This window comes from Melanerpes formicivorus, unplaced genomic scaffold (genome assembly GCF_026170545.1).
Source record: "Melanerpes formicivorus ecotype bairdi unplaced genomic scaffold, bMelFor1.0.p_v2 SCAF_16, whole genome shotgun sequence".
Classification (NCBI taxonomy): Eukaryota; Metazoa; Chordata; class Aves; order Piciformes; family Picidae; genus Melanerpes; species Melanerpes formicivorus.
In genome coordinates this window covers 14,179,418-14,201,305 of record NW_027142368.1, presented here as the reverse complement: position 1 = coordinate 14,201,305, position 21,888 = coordinate 14,179,418, and the positions used below count along the sequence as shown (strand labels likewise).

Genomic DNA, 21,888 nt, shown 5'->3' with positions numbered 1-21,888 from the left:
TTTCCTCCTCTCCAACCTAAATCTCCCCTGGTACAATTTCAGGGCATTTCCTCTTGTCCTGTCATTGGTTACTTGGGAGAAGAGGCCAATATTGGCCTCACTCTGATCTCCTTTCAGGTCCATGTAGAGATCAATGAGGTCTCCTCTCATCAAAGGGTATAAATAGTACTGATTGTTATTGCTCAAGGTGTATTCAGACAGCTTTACACCATCCCATGCTACTCAGTGTTTGCTTTGGAACTTCTGTATATGTTGAACTATTTACCCAAGGACCTTCTAGGCTACTGAAGGTCTTTTTGTTCATGTTGTCACCTCTGTTGGACTTCAGCAGTTGTGGAAATACTGCAGCTGGAAGGGCTGGGCACTTGGGGGACATTTAAGGTTACATTTCAGATGCCTGGTTCATCTTTGTGTCTGCCTGCACACCTTACTTCTGTTTGAGAATGGCCAAAGTGAGAAGGCAAGATGAGAAGACTTTCAGAGGTAAACCAGGTATTAGGGATAACTCCACATGTTTACACCTTGTCTAGGTTAAAGTATATTCTCTTTTGTGTGTTTGTGTTGATATGTGATAGCCTCTATGCTACTAAATCCAGTTCATTACCACTGGCTTGATTTTTGTCCCTAGGAAATCTCTCCCCACAGTTTTGTAATGTGCTTGCAGAATAATTTGTGTGTGCACTGGACTTGCTGTGCTGCGCTTTGAAGCAATCATTGGGCAGCCTGGCTTATGACAATAGAATAGAATAGAATAAACCAGGTTGGAAGAGACCTTCAAGATCATCGTGTCCAACCTATCACCCAACACCACCTAATCAACTAACCCATGCAACCAAGCACCCTGTCAAGTCTCCTCCTGAACACCTCCAGTGATGGCGACTCCACCACCTCCCCGGGCAGCCCATTCCAATGGGCAATCACTCTCTCTGTGTAAAACTTCCTCCTGACCTCCAGCCTGAACTTCCCCTGGCGCAGCCTGAGACTGTGTCCTCTTGTTCTGGTGCTGGCTGCCTGGAAGAAGAGACCAACCTCTGCCTGTTTACAACCCCCCTTCAGGTAGTTGTAGAGAGCAATAAGGTCACCCCTGAGTCTCCTCCTCTCCAGGCTAAGCAGCCCCAGCTCCCTCAGTCTCTCCTCACAGGGCTGTGTTCCAAGCCCCTCACCAACTTTGTTGCTCTTCTCTGGACTCGTTCCAGCAAGTCAACCTCCTTCCTAAACTGAGGGGCCCAGAACTGGACACAGGACTCGAGGTGTGGCCTAACCAGTGCAGTGTACAGGGGCAGAATGACCTCCCTGCTCCTGCTGGCCACACTGTTCTTGATGCAGGCCAGGATGCCATTGGCCCTCTTGGCTGCCTGGGCACACTGCAGGCTCATGTTCATCCTACCATCAACCAGCACCCCCAGGTCCCTCTCTGCCTGGCTGCTCTCCAGCCACTCTGACCCCAGCCTGTAGCACTGCATGGGGTTGTTGTGGCCAATGTGCAGAACCCGGCACTTGGATGCGTTAAATCTCATGCCGTTGGACTCTGCCCATCTGTCCAGCCTGTCGAGGTCTCTCTGCAGAGCCTCTCTACCCTCTAGCAGATCAACTCCTGCTGCCAGCTTGGTGTCATCAGCAAATTTACTGATGATAGACTCAATGCCCTCATCCAGATCATCAATAAAGATGTTAAAGAAGATGGGGCCCAGCACTGATCCCTGGGGGACTCCACTACTGACTGGCCGCCAGCTGGATGTGACACCATTCACCATGTCAACCCCAACACAGTTTTGCTTTCAAAAGGTTCAGCCAGTGAAGTTCTCACATTAAAGAAGCCCCCCAGAAGAATAGATAAAGGCTCTGAGTGCCTTCAGCTGAGTCATTTCAATTTGTAGCCACTGAGGGCCAGTATTAATAATTCTCTTGAGTTCAGCTTTAATTGTTGTGTCAATTCTTTGTCGTTGTTGTTATTCTGAGGGGTGGGGAACCCCACAAACCTTTCAGAGGTCTGTGGCAGGGATGATTTAGTTGCTGGGTTTTGCAACAAGTTTCTGTCAAGTGCTAAGAACTGGTGTTGCTTGTCTCAACAGAATTGTGAAAGCATCCCTCACAGCTAGTTCTGTGTTTAATAAGTGAATGTTTTAAATCTTCTTCATTGCTTATGTCATGATTTAAGAAGAAACACACAATTGTTTGGGAGCTGGAAGCTGCCTGTGTCTAGTGTGTAGTGGAGGGCATCCAGTCTGGCTGTGGGGTTTCTGGGTGCTCCAAGCAGTTGGACAGAATCATAGAATCAATAAGGTTGGAAAAGATCTCAAAGATCATCAAGTCCAACCTGTCACCCAAGACCTCATGACTACTAAACCATGGCACCAAGTGCCTCATCCAGTCTCTTCCTAAACACCTCCAGTGATGGTGACTCCACCACCACCCTAGGCAGCACATTCCAATGGCCAATTACTCTTTCTTGGAAGAGCTTTTTCCTCACCTTGAGCCTAAACTTCTCCTGGTGCAGCTTGAGATGTGGTGCTGGGGGATGTTGTTTAGCACCAGCCACATCCAATCCCCTCTTGAATACCTCCAGGGACAGTGACTCCACCACCTCCCTGGGCTGAGTTTGCTGCAACACTCGGGCTGTCCCAAATCTTATCTTGGGGAACCAGGACCCTCTCCCTCTGAACTGGAGCGGGTGGAGATGAGGAACAAAAGTTGCATTCCCACTTTCTCTTTGATAGATGCTTCGAAATTTTTTTCTATCTCAGAACAGAGTCAGTCTGAGGTTGGGTTGCAGATGCCAAATGTCAGGTTGTATTTCTCTGTCAGGTTGTATGTATCTGGGGCTTTTGGGGGCAGGCTGTAAAAGGCAGTGTGGGCAGAGCCTGTTAAGCTCTGGCTTAGCTGGGATTTCTCTTTGCAGTTTATCAGAAGGCAGTGTGGGCAGAGCCTGTTAAGCTCTGGTTTAGCTGGGATTTCTCTTTGCAGTTTATCAGAATTTGGGATGTCAAAAAGGCAAGGATTTGAAATGTTGGGGGGGGGTTGTGTGGTGATGATTGAGCTGTAATATCCCTTACGATGGGAAAGAATGAGGAATGCTGCTTCCCTGAGGGACTGGGAAACAGCAAGTCACAGAGAGAGGCTGAAGCTAACGTTATTGTGTGGGTTCATTTGATAATGTCCAGCCCCAAACCTCAGTGGTTGAAGAGAAACAAATTATCCAGCATGGAACAGGACCAGTTGAACGCTGCCAGCTGCGTTTCAAGATAACCCAAAGCCAATGACATTTCTGTGTGTGCAGATCATTCCTAACAGCAGAAATACCTCTAGATTCTTACTGGGCTGCCTTGCATGATTTGAATTGATTGTAATTTAGTATTTATTTATTTCTTTACAGCTTCCTTATAGTGCTGATATGCCTCATCTTCAGCGTGCTTTCCACAATCGAGCAGTACGCAGCTCTTGCTACAGGGACGTTGTTCTGGATGGTATGTATGTGCATCTTTAATTAGTCACTAATGCGTGTCCTTCACGTGCAAATTCTCCTCTCCTGAGCTAATGCCACAGCAAGCAGAACGTTCCTCATGGTTTCCTTGACAGGAGGCTCTTCTGCTTTCCCCCAATGAGTCTGTAAAGCCACAGAAACACCAAAAAGTCATGGTAGCACAAACCCCAAGGCTTACCCAATATGGACTATACTCAGGTTATCCATGTTGTGTGCAATATGTGAGGCTGTTCTCCTTAAGCTTGAATCCCTCACAGGACTCACGTTAATCCATTTTCTATCCATCCTGAACACCAAACACCTGACCATGGGGAGGAAAACAGTAAGTTTCATCCTTTCTTTCACCTGATGTAAGATCAAGCTTGCTTTCACAAGCAGAATTCATGTGACTTCAGCTCCCTCTAGGGGGAGAGACTTCAGCTCCCTCTAGGGGGAGAGACTTCAGCTCCCTCTAGGGGGAGAGACTTCAGCTCCCTCTAGGGGGAGAGACCTAGAGGTGCTGGTAGATAGTAGGCTAAACATGAGCCAGCAGTGTGCCCAGGTGGCCAAGAAGGCCAGTGGCATCCTGGCCTGTATCAGGAATAGTGTGGCCAGCAGGACAAGGGAGGTTATCCTTCCCCTGTACTCATCACTGGTCAGGCCACACCTTGAGTACTGTGTCCAGTTCTGGGCTCCCCATTTCAAGAGAGATGTTGTACTGGAACGTGTCCAGAGAAAGGCAGTGAAACTGGGGAGGGGTCTGAAGCACAGCACTATGAGGAGAGGCTGAGGGAGCTGGGGGTGTTTAGCCTGGAGAAGAGGAGGCTCAGGGGAGACCTTATTGCTGTCTACAATGAGCTGAAGGGAGGTTGTAGCCAGGTGGGGGTCAGTCTGTTCTCCCAGGCAACCAATGACAGAACGAGGGGGGACAGTCTCAAGCTGTGCCAGGGAAGGTTCAGGATGAATGTTGGGAAGCTCTTCACAGAGAGAGTGATTTGCTGTTGGAATGTGCTGCCCAGGGAGGTGGTGGAGCCACCGTCCTTGGAGATCTTCAAGAAAAGCCTGGATGAGGCACTTAGTGCCATGGTCTAGTTGATTGGATAGGGCTGGGTGATAGGTTGGACTGGATAATCTTGGAGGTATCTTCTAACCTGGCTGATTCTGTGATTCTACACAACTTCAGCAGATGGCCTTTCTGAAGCCAGGGAGCCCAGTCACATTACAGTTACAGGTGGAAGCAGTGTGCCTTTTTTCATGGGCAAGAATCTGAGGCTTCAATAAGACAAGATATTAGAATTCTATGGAGAAAAAAAAAGAGCTAAAAGGTGGTTGAGGTTCTGTTTATATATTGTTTCCTTTTTACTCTGGAGCTCCTTGTCTTATAATACCACCTCCCATTACCAGAGGAGGAAATGGAATACGTTCTGTCACCAGTCATTTTAAAGCACTTAAAAATGCTTCTGGTTTTCCCAACAATGAGCAGAAATGCAAAGTTAACACGGGGCTAATAAACAAGGGAAAGTTTAGATGTGTTCCAAGTGCTTGTTCCAGGTTTAGACAAAAAGCTTAGACAATTAGCTGTTGAATCTGTCTCTGCTTGTCACCACACTTCAGGAGGCAAAGAGCCTGGATGAAAGCTATACCTAAATGCAGTTGTAATGGGAGATTAGGAGAGAATTGGCCTTTTGTTCGTTTCCAGAATGCAGTGAAAACTGATTAAATTTGCATGTGTTTATTTTATCCCTTTTTGCACTAGATGGTGCTGTTGGAGGGGTTTGACTTCAGTTACTCCTTGGCACTTGCCCAATTTGAGTGGGAGCCTGAGCCAAGACTGTGAAAGGCCCAGCACTGGGAAGGGGGAGATGTGTGTGTGCACTTGGCCCCTTTAAAGCAGTGGTGTGAGAGAGCTTTTTTGCCATGACTCATAAAGGGAAAGTGGTGCATCTGTGTAGAAATTGATTTTTGAGATGACAATATTTAAACTGGGGGGGGGGAGGAAAAGAAAAGGCAATTTGGAGATGTATGTTCCCAGAGAGGCCATATTTTTCTTTTATTTTCATAAGCAAGGGGTTTTATGGTGCCAGAACACAGCAGAATGCTGTTATCTCAGCATGATCTAACAAAATCCAAGTGCCTGATCCAAGGGAATTAAACATTCTGCTGAACCAAGGGATATTTTTTGTGCCTGAAAAAGCCATTTTCTGGTAGGAATCTCGTTTCAATATTGATTCCAAAGACCAAAAAAAAAAACCCAAACCAAAGGAATAAAAAAGAAAGAGGGAAGGGTATGGTTGGGTTTTATTGATGAGGAAAGTATAAGGGTCTTTCCACCTTTCTGAGTTCCTTTTCTACTCTAGCATACTTCTTACTGACAAGATCAAACCATTTCTTTTCCAGCATTAAAAAGGCTGTCAGTCAAAACAAGAGGCAAATGGGTTTGGGTGGTTAACATTCATGTTATTGGCATTGAAATGATTCCTGCAGTGAAGAGAATGAAGCACAGGGTTTAGGCCTAGGGGAAGTCCAGGTTGTATTAATTTGTTTTAATGTGATCTTTTGGTTTGGATAGAAGCCTTGGGTTTTGTCTGCTGGAGTGTTTTTTGGGGGGGGGGGGGCTTGTGAGGAAGGGGTTTAAAAATACCTGCAGCTTTTGATGCTGAAGTTGGCCCTCACTGAGAGAGAGAGAACAAATGTCTCAGGTAATTCAAAGTGGACTCAGTGTAATTTGTTTTTCCTGATTATCTCCTTGGTTAAGAAGGCCAAGGCAGGGACTTGCAATCTGGACATGGGTGCATTTTCAGCCTTTAGAAAAATTCAGTGAGGTTAATGTCTGTAATGGATGCCTGGTGGTAGCTCTGCAGGCTGATCTCTTCTGCAGACTCAATACTGGAGCAGACAGAAGTGTGGAATTGCTGAGGCTGCAAAGACAACTGTCCCTTGGTCTGACACAGAGAGAGGTCAGCCAGTGCAGAAGGTGGTGTGTGTGTGGTGGACTCAGGCTCTTTAATCCCTTTCTTTTGAAGGACCTGCAGATAGACCTGTCCAGGGACTTCCACTTGCTGCAGTGTTTCCTTTCAGCTTTCATTCAAAATCAGCTGCTCTGCAGTTTTGTTTGCAGCCAAGAGGCTAAATGTGAGTGACTCAAAGACTCAGGAAACATGAGTGAAAATGAAAACTGCCTTTCTCCCTTTTTCACATGATTAGGAGGTGGAACAAGGGGCTTCCTCTGGTTCTGAACCCAGGTGTTTCTCACAGTGCTTGTCTGTGGTTCTGATGGGCAGAGCTGAGCTGAGCTGTGCTGGCAGATAATGTGAGTGCTTCTGTCTGCTTCATTCCACAGTCAGCTGCCTGGGTTTGAAATGCTGCTGGTAGTAACATCCTAACTTGTTCAGCTGTTGGCAAAGCAATCCCTTGTCAACTCCACTGGTCTGTGTAGCAGGATTATGTGTGATGTAAAAGTGATGTTAAAAGGGGCTTAGTAATTTGGTTCAGAAGGTGGTGTGAAAATGCTTTTAGTCCAGCTTAAATTCTGCTTTATGTCCATTTCAAACACATCTGAGGGGAAGTTCAGGCTGGATTGTAGGAAATACTTCTCCACAGAGAGGGTTTTCAAACACTGGAATGGGCTGCCCAGGGCAGTGGTGGAGTCACCATCCCTGGAGGTATTTAAGCAGTGTGCAGACCTGGCACTTGGGGCATGGTTTAGTGTTGACTCTTGGGTGCTGGGTTGAAGGCTGGACTGGATGATCTTTGAGGTCTCTTCCAACTGGATGATTTCTGTGAAATCAGATGCTTCTGGAGTGTAAAGGAGATTGTTAGGGACAGCTGAACCAGTTTAGTGAAGTGGCTCACTAGCCTATTGGGTTTGTGTGGTGTAGATGAAGGCTGAGCTGAAGGGGAATGCCAGGAAGGAATGTAGAGGTGCTATGGGAAGTATGCTAAGGCTGGGAAGGGAAAAAGATGAGCTGCTTTTTGTTGTTCCTTGTGCTTAAAGCACAAACACTTTAGAAGGAAGAGAGAGTTTCCCTGTGAGATCTGTAGAGGGCAGCGTTGGACCATGCTGGGTCCTGACCGGGGGCTGCATCAGACCTTGGCTGGGATCCTGAGGTAGGTAAAAATATCTTCTGGAAGAAATGAACTATTAATAAAGAGATGAGGTTTTTTTTTCACATGGGCTTGGGGAGTTTTAACTGAGTGATCAACAACAACAACAAATTAGTTCTGGAACAGAGAGGTGGGGGGGGGAAAAAGGGCTGTGTAAACATTACTGCCAGAGACGAATCTGGCCACTTTGTGGTTGTAGCCACAAAATTCCTGCTGTTGGGCCTACCTCTTCATGTGGATGGCTTTCAGAAAGCAGTGAGAACAGTCAAAACATTCAGTGAAATGAATTGGACAAGTATTTGCACGGAGGAGAGAGAAAGAGATGCTAACTTGTTAACTCACTGCAAGTATCGTATGTCCTTCCAGGTATGCTCTTGCTGTTGTCTGAGATGTTTCCTATTCAGTGGGGAATAAGAGAGTAGTTTATTTGGGCAAACTTCTCAAGAGTTACCACCAAAGATGACTTTTAGATGTAGAGCCCTGGGGCTTTTCAGTCTGGACAAGAGAAGACTGAGAGGGAATTTAATGAATGTTTATAGATCTCAGAGAGGGGACAGGCTCTGCTCACTTGTGCCCAGTGACAGGACAAGGGGCAATGGATACAAACTACAACACTGAGGTTACACCTCAACACGAGGAGGAACTTCTTCACTGTGAGGGTCACAGAGCACTAGAACAGGCTCCCCACAGAGGTTGTGGAGTCTTCTCTGGAGACTTTCAAGACCCGTCTGGATGCATTACTGTGTGACCTGTGTTAGATTCTATGGTCCTGCTCTGGCAGGGCAGTTGGACTTAATGATCTCCTTGGGTCCCATCCAACCCCTGTCATCCTGTGATATGATAAGAATAAGCAGTGAATCTTATAGAAAAGTCTGTGTGTTGCATACATCTAGCAGGTTCAAAAGTTATGAATTGGAATTCCTGTTTTAATCTCCTCCACTGGAGTGTGTGTTTGGTAAAGATGAGCTGGAGATTCAGATTGGGTGTTAGGAAGAAGCTCTTCCACATGAGGGTGGTGAAACACTGGAACAGGTTGCCCAGGTAGATGGTAGAAGCCTGGAGGTTTTTAAGGCCAGGCTGGATGTGGCTGTGAGCAACCTGCTGTAGTGTGAGGGGGGGTCCCTGCCCATGGCAGGGGGTTTGGAACTGGCTGAGCCTTGAGGTCCCTTCCAACCCTGCCAATTCTGTGATTCTATGCAGAAAGTTGGTTAATTCCATTTCTGCCTTTTCTAAGAGCTCTTCCTGGAGTTCTGTACCTGGAGTTGTTGTGGTGACACACTTAGACCCTGTCTCTTAAAACAGAGTCTGCAACCATGTCACCCTGAGCAAAGCGATCACCCTTTAGCATTTATGCCCACGGGACAAGGATCTCAAGGGATGGGATGGCTGTGAAGCACCAAGCTTTTGTTTGCACTCAAACTCTGAAGATCAAGACAGAGTCTGGGCAGAGGGACCGTTGTCAGGCTCATGGTGGAGCTGGTGACAGATTGCAGCCAACCCAGAGCACCAGTGATAGATTGGTGCCGTCTGCTGGCTTCTTGGTGGCCTACATGATCTGAAATGGTGATCTCCCTTGCTGGGGGTGTTGGCCAAAGGCTGCAAAGAGCAGGTTGCCACCTTGTCCTGTTGCAGTGACCAACCTTCCCAGCTTTCCAGAGGTGAACTGTGGTGCTGTGAGAGCATTCAGAAAACACTGCTTTGATGTTGGATGCAGCGTGCTGAGAAACAGAGAGGTGAGCTTAGATTTTAGTAGTTCACCTGTTCTCAGGAGGTTGGGGTTGCTCTTGTAAGCCACACAGAAACAAAACAGCAATATACTGGGGTTTTATTATTAGTGAGGGGTCTGGAGCACAGCCCTATGAGGAGAGGCTGAGGGAGCTGGGGTTGCTTAGCCTGCAGAAGAGGAGGCTCGGGGGAGACCTTCTTGCTTTCTACAATTACCAGGAGGGAGGTTGTAGCCAGGTGAGGGTTGGTCTCTTCTCTCAGGCAAGCAGTACCAGAACAAGAGGACACAGTCTCAAGCTGTGCCAGGGGAGGTTTAGGCTGGATGTTAGGAAGAAGTTCTTCCCAGAAAGAGAGATTGGCCATTGGGATGTGCTGCCCAGGGAGGTGGTGGAGTCACCATCCCTGGAGGTGTTTAGGAGGAGGCTGGATGAGGCACTTGGTGCCATGGTTTAGTTGATCAGATGTTGTTGGATGATAGGTTGGACTTGATGATCTCTGAAGTCTTTTCCAACCTGGTTAATTCTACTCTATTATTTTTAGTATAGCTACATTCTAATCAATTCTCTTCAAAGGTGCACCTGAGAAAATGCCATCACTCAAAGCACGTTTCCTTCGCTGTCACATCTATTGTTCACTACTGTCAAGCTTTCTACTTAGGAGTTAAAGTCTGCTTAAACTTCTCTGGGCTCTAAGTCCCTGTCAAACTCACTTGATGAAACTAAAAGAAACACGATAAACACATTTTCTTTGGGTTGATAACACACTTTTCACTGGTTAATATTTTGGTAAACAAGCAGAGTAGGACAAATCCCATCTTGGAGAGAAGAGAAAAGAAAAGGGGGTGGGAGAGAAAAAGAAAAGAAGCAAAAGCTGTGAAATCCTGGTGCATAGCAGAGCCAAGCAGTGAAAAGAAAGAGTTTGAAATTTGGGGGTTATCTGGATTAGTGTGTAATGTTTGCAGTGACAGGTGTTTCCTTTATGCTTTGCCCAAATGTCTGGAAAGTAGTTTGTCATTAAGTGCTACATTCAGTGTGTATCTCAATTTCAGTATAACTGGAGGGTCTATGGCTTTGTTAGGTCCTTGTTTTCACATCTGACCTCAGCCAGCTGGAGTCTATTGTTTTAAGCGTAATGTAACAGCTGACATAACATAATGGATATCAAGCTGAAAAACTGAAGCAGGGCACTGAACTGATGCAAAGGGGAGGGGAAAGGGAGAAGTTGGGAAGGAGGGACAAGGGACAAAACTAGCTTCATGATTCAAAGTGGGAGCTTGCTGGCTTGTTTTCCCAGGGGGAATTAGCTAGGAAATAATGGGATGAGTCTGTTGAAGTTCTATTTGCAATTGATTACATATGATAGACTACTGAGACAGGTTTGAGTTTGCCAGCTGTCACTGGCTGGTGGCTTTTGAATGGCTTTAAGTGGCCCTTGGTAGGCAAAACTGGAGTAAACTCTGCAGGTGTGGTGTAATTGTGGTGCAGAAGAGCAGTGAGTGCCAGTGTCTTAGAAGAAGAAAGGAGGTTGCAGGAGTTAGTAGTGAGAAAATAACTGAAATTGAATGCATTACGAATTTTCTTTTGCAGGGTTGGATTAAATAGGTTCAATTCACTGGCTGGGGAAAAAAAAAACAACACCCCAACAAAACAAAAGCAACCAGCCTTCTGGGTGGCTTTCTTTTTCTTGGCAGATTCTAACCTAAGCTTCTCTGAGTTGTTTTCTGAAAGCTTCATTATTTCTGTTTGCTGGTAGGAAAGAGCATCTCAGCACCGAGGGCTGTTTGTGGAGGGGGGGGAAGGAGTAAATGAGCATCCTGTTAGAAACTAGTCATGAACTGGAATGGCCTGGAGGCAGGCTCTTTAGGAAGGGGAGATGAGGAGAAGGTGTCACCAGCTGGAGTGCATGGAGCTCTGCCGAGGGATGGATGGGGTGAGCCAACTGGGAGCTGCTGGGTCAGCACTAAAGACAAGGCAGGGGCAGGTGACACTATGGTGGGGGCCTGCTGCAGGCCACCCAAGCACAGACTTGAGCAGATGAGACCCTCCATAGGCAAATAGGAGCAGCTCATGTTCACAAGCCCTCACCCTCATGAGGGACCTCAACCATCCCATTATCTGTTGGAAGGCCAACACAGCAGGGAATGAGCAATCCATAAGGTTCCTGGAATGCATGGAAGATAACTTCCTTCTCCAAGTGCTAGGGGAGCCAGTGAGGAGAAGTACTATGCTGGACCTTGTTCTCACCAAGAAAGAGGGAGCTGGTGGGGAGTATGAAATTCAGGGGCAGCCTTGATTGCAATGACCATGAAATGGTGGAGTTCAAGGTCATTGGGGCAGTAAGGAAGGTGCACTGCAAGCACACAACCTTGGACTTTAGGAGAGCAGACTTTGTCCTCTCCAGGGATTTACTTGTTGGAGTAGTATGAATCACAGAGTCCCCAAGGTTGGAAGAGACCTCAAAGATCATCAAGTCCAACCTGTCACCACAGACCTCATGACTAAACCATGACACCAAGTGCGGCATATGTTCCCCTCTTGAACACCTCCAGGGATGATAACTCCACCACCTCCCTGGGCAGCACATTCCAATGGCTAACAACTCTCTCAGTGAAGAACTTTCTCCTTGCCTCCAGCCTAAACTTCTCCTGGTGCAGCTTGAGACTGTGTCCTCTTGTTCTGGTGCTGGTTGCCTGAGAGAAGAGACCAACTCCCTCCTGGCTACAACCCTTCAGGTGAGAGAAAGCCTTGTGGGGAAGAGGGTCCCAGGGCAAAGCCAAGTGGTCCATTTGGCTGACTGCAGGGGAGTTGGACTAGGTGGCCACTAGAGATCCCTTCCAACCCACTGCATTCTAGGATTCTGATATTCTGGTACTCCCCTTCTCCAAGCTCAGGCTTTATGTGGAAGGAACAAGAAGACAGAAAGATGACCCTGTTGTTTCTCCCTGCATATTTATGTGGGTGCCTCTTTCCATGTGTATGTGTATTTCTATATATAGAACTCATTTCTATTTTTAGCAGGCTTTCACTTACTAAAATACTTCTGGCTGGATTTAATTTGTACTGAGGAGAGCCTCTGGCAACTCCACCCTCCTGAGAGTTTGTTCCATGGTTTTAGGAGCAAGGGGGGAGGGAAAGGGGGGGAAATAGTCAGGACTCTGTATGCTGGAGTTTTATGTGCATGGGTATATTAGGTTCCACACTTACAAGTGAAGTTTTTAAGGCATGAGACTGGCAGTTGTGCAGCATGGTTAATGTTGTGCATGTGAGCAGTCATCATGACTTCAGCTGAGCTTCCTGTGTGCATAAATATTAAAGGGATTGGGGTGTAATAGGAAAAGTTTCTTGCACAGTGTCTGCTTGTGTTTTGGGATAACCTAGGAAGCACAAGAATTTGGATTTATGCAGAGAATAAACCAGGTTGGAAGAGACCTTCGAGATTACCACATCCAACCCATCATCCAACACCATCTAATCAACTAAACCATGGCACCAAGCACCCCATCAAGTCTCCTCCTAAACTATCTAACTGCAAGCTGCATTTACCTCACACTTAGTGTTTAAAATTCATTTTTTAATCTAACTTACTTTTATTTTGGTAGCATGAAGCCTGCCAGCAGGACCAAAGCATCATAGGGTCATAGAATCAATAAGGTTGGAAAAGACTTCAGAGATCCTCAAGTCCAACCTATCAGTGCCACATCCAATCCCCTCTTGAACACCTCCAGCAATGGTGATTCCACCACCTCCCTGGGCAGCACATTCCAATGGCCAGTCTCTCCTTCTTCGTTCTTCCTAACATCCAGCCTAAACCTCCCCTGGCACAACTTGAGACTGTCCTCTTGTTCTCATGCTGGTTGCCTGGGAGAAGAGACCAACCCCCACCTGGCTACAACCTCCCTTCAGGTAGTTGTAGACAGCAAGGTCTCCCCTGAGCCTCCTCTTCTTCAGGCTAAACAACCCCAGCTCCCTCAGCTTCAGCTCTGTTGAACTTGTCTTGCACAAGGAATTGTTCCTGTTGTAATGTGGGGCCTGATCCTACTTTAGCTCAGTAATCAGAAAGGTCTTGTGAAAGAGTTTGTTGGAGCTGTTGGTTCAGTGGCCAGTGACACACTGTGCGGGCACTTAGCTTATAAAAGAAATTCATTTTGTTGTAGAGCTTGGAACTGGGTGTTGTTACTGAGCTCTTGGAGAAGTCTTGATAGGCTAAAGAGCTTCTGTGTTCTACTCTCCTAGCACATCCCTCTGCCTTGGCTGCCAACAAGGATGGGTGCTCATGTGCCCTGGCAGCAACAGTGTCAAAGGCTGTGCCAACAAGTAAATGCTGTAGGTTTCTCAGAGATTCTAGGGACCAAACATTGGGACAAATGTCCTGAAACTCCTGCAGTGCTCAGCCATCCCAATTGCTCATTGATTTCAGGGACCTGCACTTCAGGGTATTGTTTGCATCAGGTATTTCCACCTCACCCCTTGAACATGAACATAGTTCCTACCACCGCCCTGGGCAACCTGTTCCAGTGTCTCACCACCCTTATGGTGAAGAACTTCTTCCTAAGGTCTGTCTCCCCTCCTCCAGCTTGGATCCATTCCCCTAGTCCTGTCACTCCCTGACACCCTCAAAAGTCCCTCCCCAGCTTTCTTGTAGCTCCCTTCAGATACTGGAAGGCCACAGTAAGGTCTCCTGGGAGCCTCCTCCTCTTCAACCTGAACAGCTCCAACTCTCTCGGTGTGCACAGGGAATGCATACAAAAGGAGCTCATTTACTTGTCCTTTACCCTTCTGTGGCTGTTCCTTGAGGTGAGGAGGGATGTGTGCCTTTCAGGTGATCTAACTATGATGCCCTGCAGCAGGGTGGGTGCACTGTATTTAGGTGGTGGTTTAGCTGCAGCCTTGCAGAATGGTTTTAAATCAGAAGATGTGCATATGGTGACTGACCTCCATCTGGCCTACAGGCAGGGAGCTTGACAGCTACCTGCTAGGAGTTGCTCCAACTCATTGATTTAGTGTATGAAACTTGGAACAAGTTGTACTCAGTGGCCAGGGGAGAAGGGAGGAGAGAAAATGAAGTTTTTACTAACCTTACTTGTGTAATGCCTTACAAACATGAATGTACTTAACCTTGCTGCGTTCTTGGGAGGTGAGTTTTAGCAGTTTTACGAGTAAAATTGGGTGACCTGTAGCTTTTCCACCCCAACTTGGCTTTGTGAGATAAATCCTTTGGAGAAGCCAGGCTGCACTTTCAAGAATGAGTTTCAGCCTGCATAAACTGGCACTGCCACCTGAAGAAATGGTCCTGCTGCTCCATTCCTTGTGCCAACACAAGCATCTGTGCAGCTATGTTGTAAACTGCCTCGGAGAACCCTTATGGGTTCAAACTAACCTTTTTCTTGGCCAGATGAGATTGCTTCTTTTGGCAGCAGTGCTGGCTTAAAGTGTTTGTGGAACTGTAGAGTAAGATTTGTTAGCTTTTGATAGTTAAAAGTGGGATGGAAACTTTATCTGCAGCACAATTTACAAGCAGCCTGCTCTGCCCTGCTCGCTGGAGGAGGGGGTTGCTGCTGCTGCTGTTGTTGTTGTTCACATTGCAGCCCATTCAGAGGGCCCTGACAGTAAGGTCAAGTGCAACACCTAGTAGATGAGGGCCCACATGCTCTAACAGATAGTTTCTAATCATAGTCCTTGCAGCCTAAACAGCCAATGTGGTGGAAAGGTGAGCAGAAGGTTTGATCAGCCTCCTGCACAGCCAGGCACTGAAGCAGAGGAAGAGGTTCCAGCTTTGGCCTGTGCCATTCAGGCTCAGTGATGAACCTCAACCATCCAAACACTGGAAAGAGAAACATGTTCAAGTTCTCCTTTCTTAATTTAGAACTTTGAAAGGTTTTTGTTTGGTTGTTTGCTTTTTCTTTTAGATGAAAGCTGAGATTTTTGGCCCCTGTTTTACATACTTAGCTGTTTGTGCCTCTCCTGTATTGATTCGACTGAATAATGAATTAAGCAGTGTTTCACATTTACTCTGCATCTGTTTTGCTGCAGGACAGCAGGGTATCAGCCTGACAGCTGATGGAGACCAACTTGACTGAAATTAATTTTATCCTACAGGTCTAGGCATGCCTACTGTGATCCAGAGCCAGTTCCTGAACTCAAATTGGCAGCTAGGCTGTCTCCACAAACAAAAGCTGTTTTGTTCAAACTGGGCTAGAGCAGACAGGGTGTAGATAGGGCTGCTGAAGCATGTCTCTCTGGAAAAGCTTAACCAGCAATTATCTGCTAGCTCCTTGCTGCTGCCCTTCAATGGGATTTCACTCTGCCCAGGCGTGGATGGTGCTGTGTTTGCTTTCATAGCCTGCTGCAGTGCCTAGCAGAAAGCTTTGTGTCCCACCAAAGATGGTTAAAAGTGATTTGATTAGATGGAAGAGAGCTAAGAGCACTTCCACAGCACCATTGTTCAGTTTGCTGGGTGGTAATCTCAAAGAGGAGAGGTGGAGTAGTGAGGAGTTGGGTGTGGTGTTGCCTTGGAAGTGATCACGAGCACGTGCTTGCACGCATCAGCAGAGCCCAGTCCCATAGGCTATAACTGCATTATTATGTCATTGTTATTCAGACAATAGCAGGCACACTTGGGCTTGGTTTGTTGCACTCTTTTGATTAAAAGGCAAAAAACCCCAAAACCTCAACCCCATAGGCAAGCCCCAAACCCCCCCATGTATCTCTACACCAGTACAAAATGTGTGTGTGGACTAGTCCAGAGATAGCAACTTAGAGATTCCATGTGTGTATGTGGAATCACAGAATTGTTAGGGTTGGAAGGGACCTCAAGGATCAGCCAGTTCCAATCCCCCTGCCATGGGCAGGCACCCCTCACTCTAGATCAGATTGCTCAGAGCCACATCCAGCTTGCCCTTCAAAACCTTCAGGGATGAGGCTTCCACCACCTCCCTGGGCAACCTGTGCCAGTCTCTCACCACCCTCCTAGGGAAGAACTTCTTCCTAACATCCAATCTGAATCTACCCATTTCTATTTAGGGGAGACCTTCTTGTTCTCTACAACTACCTGAAGGGTGGTTGTAGCCAGGTGGGGGTTGGTCTCTTCTCCCAGGCAACCAGCACCAGAACAAGAGGACACAGTCTCAAGCTGTGCCAGGGGAGGTTTAGGCTGGAGGTGAGGAGAAAGTTCTTCACTGAGAGAGCTGTTAGCCATTGGAATGTGCTGCCCAGGGAGGTGGTGGAGTCACCATCCCTGGAGGTGTTCAAGAAGGGATTGGATGTGGCACTTGGTGCCATGGTTTAGTCATGAGGTCTGTGGTGACAGGTTGGACTTGATGATCTTTGAGGTCTTTTCCAACCTTATTGATTCTATGATAAGGAGACAAGCAGGCTAAGCATCTCATCTTTCTGATGGCTGTTACTTCACTCTGAGTTGTCTGCTCGTGGGAAGAGCTGTCTCTTTTTCTCCTTGCTGTTCAATTTGATGTGGCATTGATAGAGTTGCTCACAGGTATTTTTTTTTTCTCTTAGTGTTTAAAGGAGTTGTTGAACTTTTTCACTTACAAAAAGTAAAGTTGGAGCAGGATGATCCAGGGGACTGGCATTGAAACCTTTCTTGCAAAGGGGTAAGAGGTGGAAGAGGAAATATTGAGTGGCTTGGATGAGAGATGACCTCTTGTCGCTTCCTTTTTTTTGCCACCTCTTAGAACAGGGACTACTTGAGTATTATAATTCTTCTGGTCACTCCTTGTGGACCTGTATCTTCTATCATTCCCTCCCTAGCCACTGGCTTCAGAGATTGCTAGCAACTGAAGCATCCTACAGAGTATGGAGAATCCAAACACAGATGAAACTTGGGTGGGATTCTGCCTTTCTAGACTTGAGTGCCCTGCAGTGCCTTCCAGAATGTGCACCTAGGCTTTCGTGCCCAATCATCACTGTGCTTGCTGCTCAGCTTTTAGAAACTAAGATGTCTTTTAATCACTTGTATGTAAATGCTCATCCTGGCCTCTACCCCAGGAGGCTTCAGGAGCAAAAGAGTTGTGACCATTTGAAGACAGAAATGCAAACTGGAGTGGAGCATTCTTTCAAGCTGCTGCTGTGTTTCTTTTGTCCAGTAGAAATCTTGGAAACAATTTTTGATTTGTTTTGTTGGGGTTCCCCCCCCCCCCCCCCCCCCTTTTTTTTTTAATTCAGTTTTATTCCCCAGTCTGATAACTTTCATGTGCTGTGGGACCAGGAAGGAAAACAATGGCATCTGACTGAGCAGCCTAGGGGAAGTGATATGCAGAACAAAAGAAGGCTTTTGATTTGTAATCTCTTAGCTTTTTTTTTTTCCACCTCAATTCATAACACAGGAAATCAATAACTTGCAGTTGCCTTGGTAAGGTAGTACTGGGTCAGAATCAGGCAGTCCTGTTAACAAATGAATTTGCTGCAGTGTTCCTGGCTGGGAGGCTAAAGTTTCAGAGCAGTGTGCTTTTTACTTCGATTTGTTTATTGTCAGTGGCTCGTGAAGCCTTTGTGTGAATTAGGAGCCATTGTGGGCAGCCAGAAATTGAACTTCATGTAATATAATCTATCTGTCACTTAGTATCACTTCCCTAACAATGATGCTAACACATTCAGACTTCAGCATCTGGACCTCACACTTGAGTTTTCAGCCACTAGGTAAGGTCTAATGTTTCAGTGCTTCCCATGTAGTTCCTTCCCAGCTATTTCCCATCTGTGTATGGCTGTCCCACTTCCCTAGGGGTCAGTCACCAGTGCAGCCAGTGTCACCAGACAAGCCTGTTCCCAAGAGAAATTTCTTTCTTTACAACTGTATCACTTGTTAAAGTCTGCTGGATGTCACCTCCAAAGACAGAAAATCCATAGTAAGGCAGAAAGTTGTGGGGTTATGCTTGAGCATCTCTCTGAGATTAACAAATATCTTTGTTTTGTGAGCTCATTCTGAAAACCAAAGTGGTTCTTCACTCTCCTTGAATGTTTTACAGCACAAAAGCTGACATTTCTGTGCAGCCATAAGGTGTGGTTGCAGAAAAGACTAAGAACAAGTGTTAGAACCCACAGCTGGCTTCTCAACCTCCCTGACAAAGTCAGTTCTTGAAAGAAAAATCTCTAATAGTGAGGATACTAAATGCTATTAAAATCTGCTACCTGCCTTCCACCTCCTCTAGTACCTTTGTGGCTCTCAGACCTTTCTGGGGGGGGGATGTGGTTGTAGATATTCCATGCTTTACCTGTCTGGGGAAGACCTTGGAGGAAAGCAGGCAAGCCTGTCTTTGAGCAAGAGAAAAAGTCACCAATCTCCACCCTGGGGTTTCCTGTGAGCTTCCAAGAACGTCCTTCTGTGATTGCTGCTGCTATTTCATGTGCTGCTTGTGGTGTTTGGGAGTTGGCTGTAAATGAAGGGCCCCTTTGTGCTTTGGGCCCAAAGATAATATGGAGGTATTGAAGAATGAAAGCAGTGGGTGGGCTGGGCTGAAGGACACTCTTCCTCACATCTGTGCTCTGTTTTGTAGGGAGCAAAGTACCTGTCAGCACTAATGACAGGGGTCTGAACCCTGGAATAAATAGGCTATGTTTGGTCATATGCTGTCTCTGTTTTCTTCTGTGGTTTGCCTTCTTATTTTAGATATTAATTCATGAGTTGGAAAGCTCTGCTGCAGCCAACAGGGGCAAAGCTCACCCTGGAGAAGTACTTATTCTGTCTCCTGAGCAAGTAGCAGGGAGGGAATGAAACCTCCTTCAAGGCATCTAGGCTGGGCTGAGCCGTGCAAGGATGCCCACCCCCAAGCAAAGACGAGCGAGTCCCAAGGTGGGGCCAGATCAAAAGGAAGGTGCAGGGAAACAGAAAGAGGGGTGGAAAAGGATGTTTAAAATAAAGCTGCAGCATCTGCCCAGTGGTCTAGCAGCTCCTGTTTGTGGAAGGAATTTTATGAAAGATGTACTTATTTATGTTAGGTTGTGATATGTGGGTCTGGACCCACCGGCATGTTTTTGAGGTTGGGAAAGAAAAGGGGGGGGAAGACCAAATTATTTTGCTTTAAGGTTATTTAGTCTAAAAAAAAATCTTTGAAGCAAAATAAACATTGTGTTTTAAGTAGCTGAGGGCCTTTGCTATGTTTGCAAAGGCCTTTGCTCTTTGCAGTCTGGTTTGAGGAGATTTGTTTTTGTCTAGGAGCAAAGAAGAAAAAGAGATAAAAATATTTATGAGCTTGCTTTTGACTCCTGGATTGCTTCTGACTCCTGGATTGCTTCTGCGTGAAGCAGAGCTGCACCAAACATCATTTTGGTAGGGGTGCAAGGGAGAGGCACGCTGCTGGTGGGTGGGCTGATCTGGAAGAGCTACGGTAAAAGTCTTTCCTTCAGTGGCTGCTTTCAAGACTGGTGAGTTGTGTTTGTTTCAGTTTCCTTCCCCCTAGTGCTGCTGGTAGGCTTGGCACAAAGAGAGGTCTTGGGGTAGAATAGAATAGAATTAACCAGGTTGGAAGAGACCTTTGAGATCGAGTCCAACCTATTACCCAACACCATCTACTCAACTAAACCATGGCACCAAGCACCCCATCCAGTGTCTTCCTAAACACTTCCAGTGATGGTGACTCCACCACCTCCCCAGGCAGCACATTCCAATGGTCAATCACTCTCTCTAGGAAGAACATCTTCCTAACATCCAGCCTAAACCTCCCATGGTGCAGCATCCGACTGTGTCCTCTTGTTCTGGTGCTGGTTGCCTGGGAGGAGAGACCAGCCCCCACCTGGCTACAATCTCCCTTCAGGTCGTTGTAGACAGCAAGAAGGTCTCCCCTGAGCCTCCTCTTCTCCAGGCTAAGCAACCCCAGCTCCCTCAACCTCCCCTCATAGGGCTGTGCTCCAAACCCCTCCCCAGCTTCGTTGCCCTTCTCTGGATATATTCCAACAAGTCAACATCTCTCCTAAACTGAGGAGCCCAGAACTGGACACAGGACTCAAGGTGTGGCCTAACCAGTGCTGAGCACAGGGCACAATGACTTCCCTGTTCCTGCTGGCCACCCTGTTCCTGATACAGGCCAGGATGCCATTTACCTTCTTGGCCACCTGGTCACACTGCTGGCTCATGTTCAGTCTACTATCAACCAGATCCCCCAGGTCCCTTTCTGCCTGGCTGCTCTCCAGCCACTCTGACCCCATCTCCCACAGATGCTCCTTGTAGGCCATGACCTTAAAACCCAAGGCACACAGAAGCCAGTGCAATCCACTCTGATGTGAAATGCTTGGGGTTTAAAATATTATATAGTTATCAAAACACTGAAGCAGAGCTCCTACATTTGTTCCAATAGCTCCTGCAATAGCAACAGTCATGCATGAAGTTCTCTCCTGTCTTCTGAAGTATTTAGAAGGAAAACTACTTCAATCCTGTTTTGCCACTAAGTCCTTGGAAAAAGTAAGAAACACACAGGAAAGGCTTGTGTACACGGCAGGATTTTGCTTGCTTATGTTGTTAGAGCTTGATTTTTGCTCTTTGAGTATAAGGTTATGTTTAAAAGCTACATTCTGCTGGCATCTGCCCAAGTTATGTTCTTCAGAACTCTTTAGCATGGGCTAAAATAAGCAGTAGTAGTAGTTAAACAAATACAGCACAGTCAAAGCAAATGCTTTGATCAAGTATCCCTGACAAATGTACTGCTGTGGCAAGCTTTAAATAACCCATTTGAGTTCTGTCTGGCTGTAGTGCGTGGGCTTGGGTGAATCAAGGCAGGTGGATTCCAGAAGTGACACCTCTATCTGGTTTAGATATGGATAGGAGTCACTGAGAATTCCAGTAGTGCAGTGTGCATGTCTTCCTGTGAGAGCACAGAAAACCACATCTTGGCTTTTAGTTGCAAACCCAACCCAGTTGCTTCAGAGAAAGGTTAAGAGAAATGCTGATGTTGTCTAACCTTTTGTATTTATGCTGAACCTAGCTACTTACATAAGTTCTGTACAGAGAGAGTGATTGCCCATTGGAATGGGCTGCCCGGGGAGGTGGTGGAGTCACCATCATTGGAGGTGTTCAGGAGGAGACTTGATGGGGTGCTTGGTGCCATGGGTTAGTTGTTTAGATGGATTAGATTGGATGATGGGTTGGACATGATGATCTTGAAGGTCTCTTCCAACCTGGTCTATTCTATTCTTCCTGTTTGGATAGAGATTCCAGCTTCTGAGGGTGTTTGTACTGTCTTGAGCACCTGTACCTTGCAACCTTCTACAGGGAAACACAAAGGCTGCAGCTTCAAGAGCCTTGTACCTTGGGTTGCTCTCTTAGACTTTGTGAGATACTGGCATGCTGCTTGTCACTTTTTACATTTGTAATGTCTGCAGTGATTATGATTCAAAATTGTCAGATTGTGGACAAAGAAAGGCATTAACTGTTGATTTTAAATAGAGAGAGCCCTTTGCCATTCAGATAAACACATCAAGGAGCCTTCTTGTGCCAAAATCCTCAAGCTATGACCTGCTAGATACGAGCCACTTGATAAATTGACACAAGAAGTGACAAGCTAGCAGTAGCAGCTTCTCCATATATGCTGCACCACAAACCATAATGCCTGAAAACAGAGACTCTCCCTGAATATTTTAGCTGTTCAAAAGCTGAGC

At 46.5% G+C, this 21,888-nt stretch overlaps 1 protein-coding gene across 2 annotated transcripts in view; it reads left to right on the top strand.

The window, feature by feature from the left end:
- The window catches only part of KCNQ1 (potassium voltage-gated channel subfamily Q member 1), a 356,172-nt gene that overhangs the window by 38,227 nt on the left and 296,057 nt on the right, over nt 1-21,888 (top strand). For both annotated transcript variants that reach the window (XM_068148314.1, XM_068148313.1), the window contains exon 2: nt 3,374-3,464. In XM_068148314.1, the coding sequence (XP_068004415.1) occupies nt 3,374-3,464 (91 nt within the window). The remainder of the gene's footprint in view (nt 1-3,373; nt 3,465-21,888) is intronic.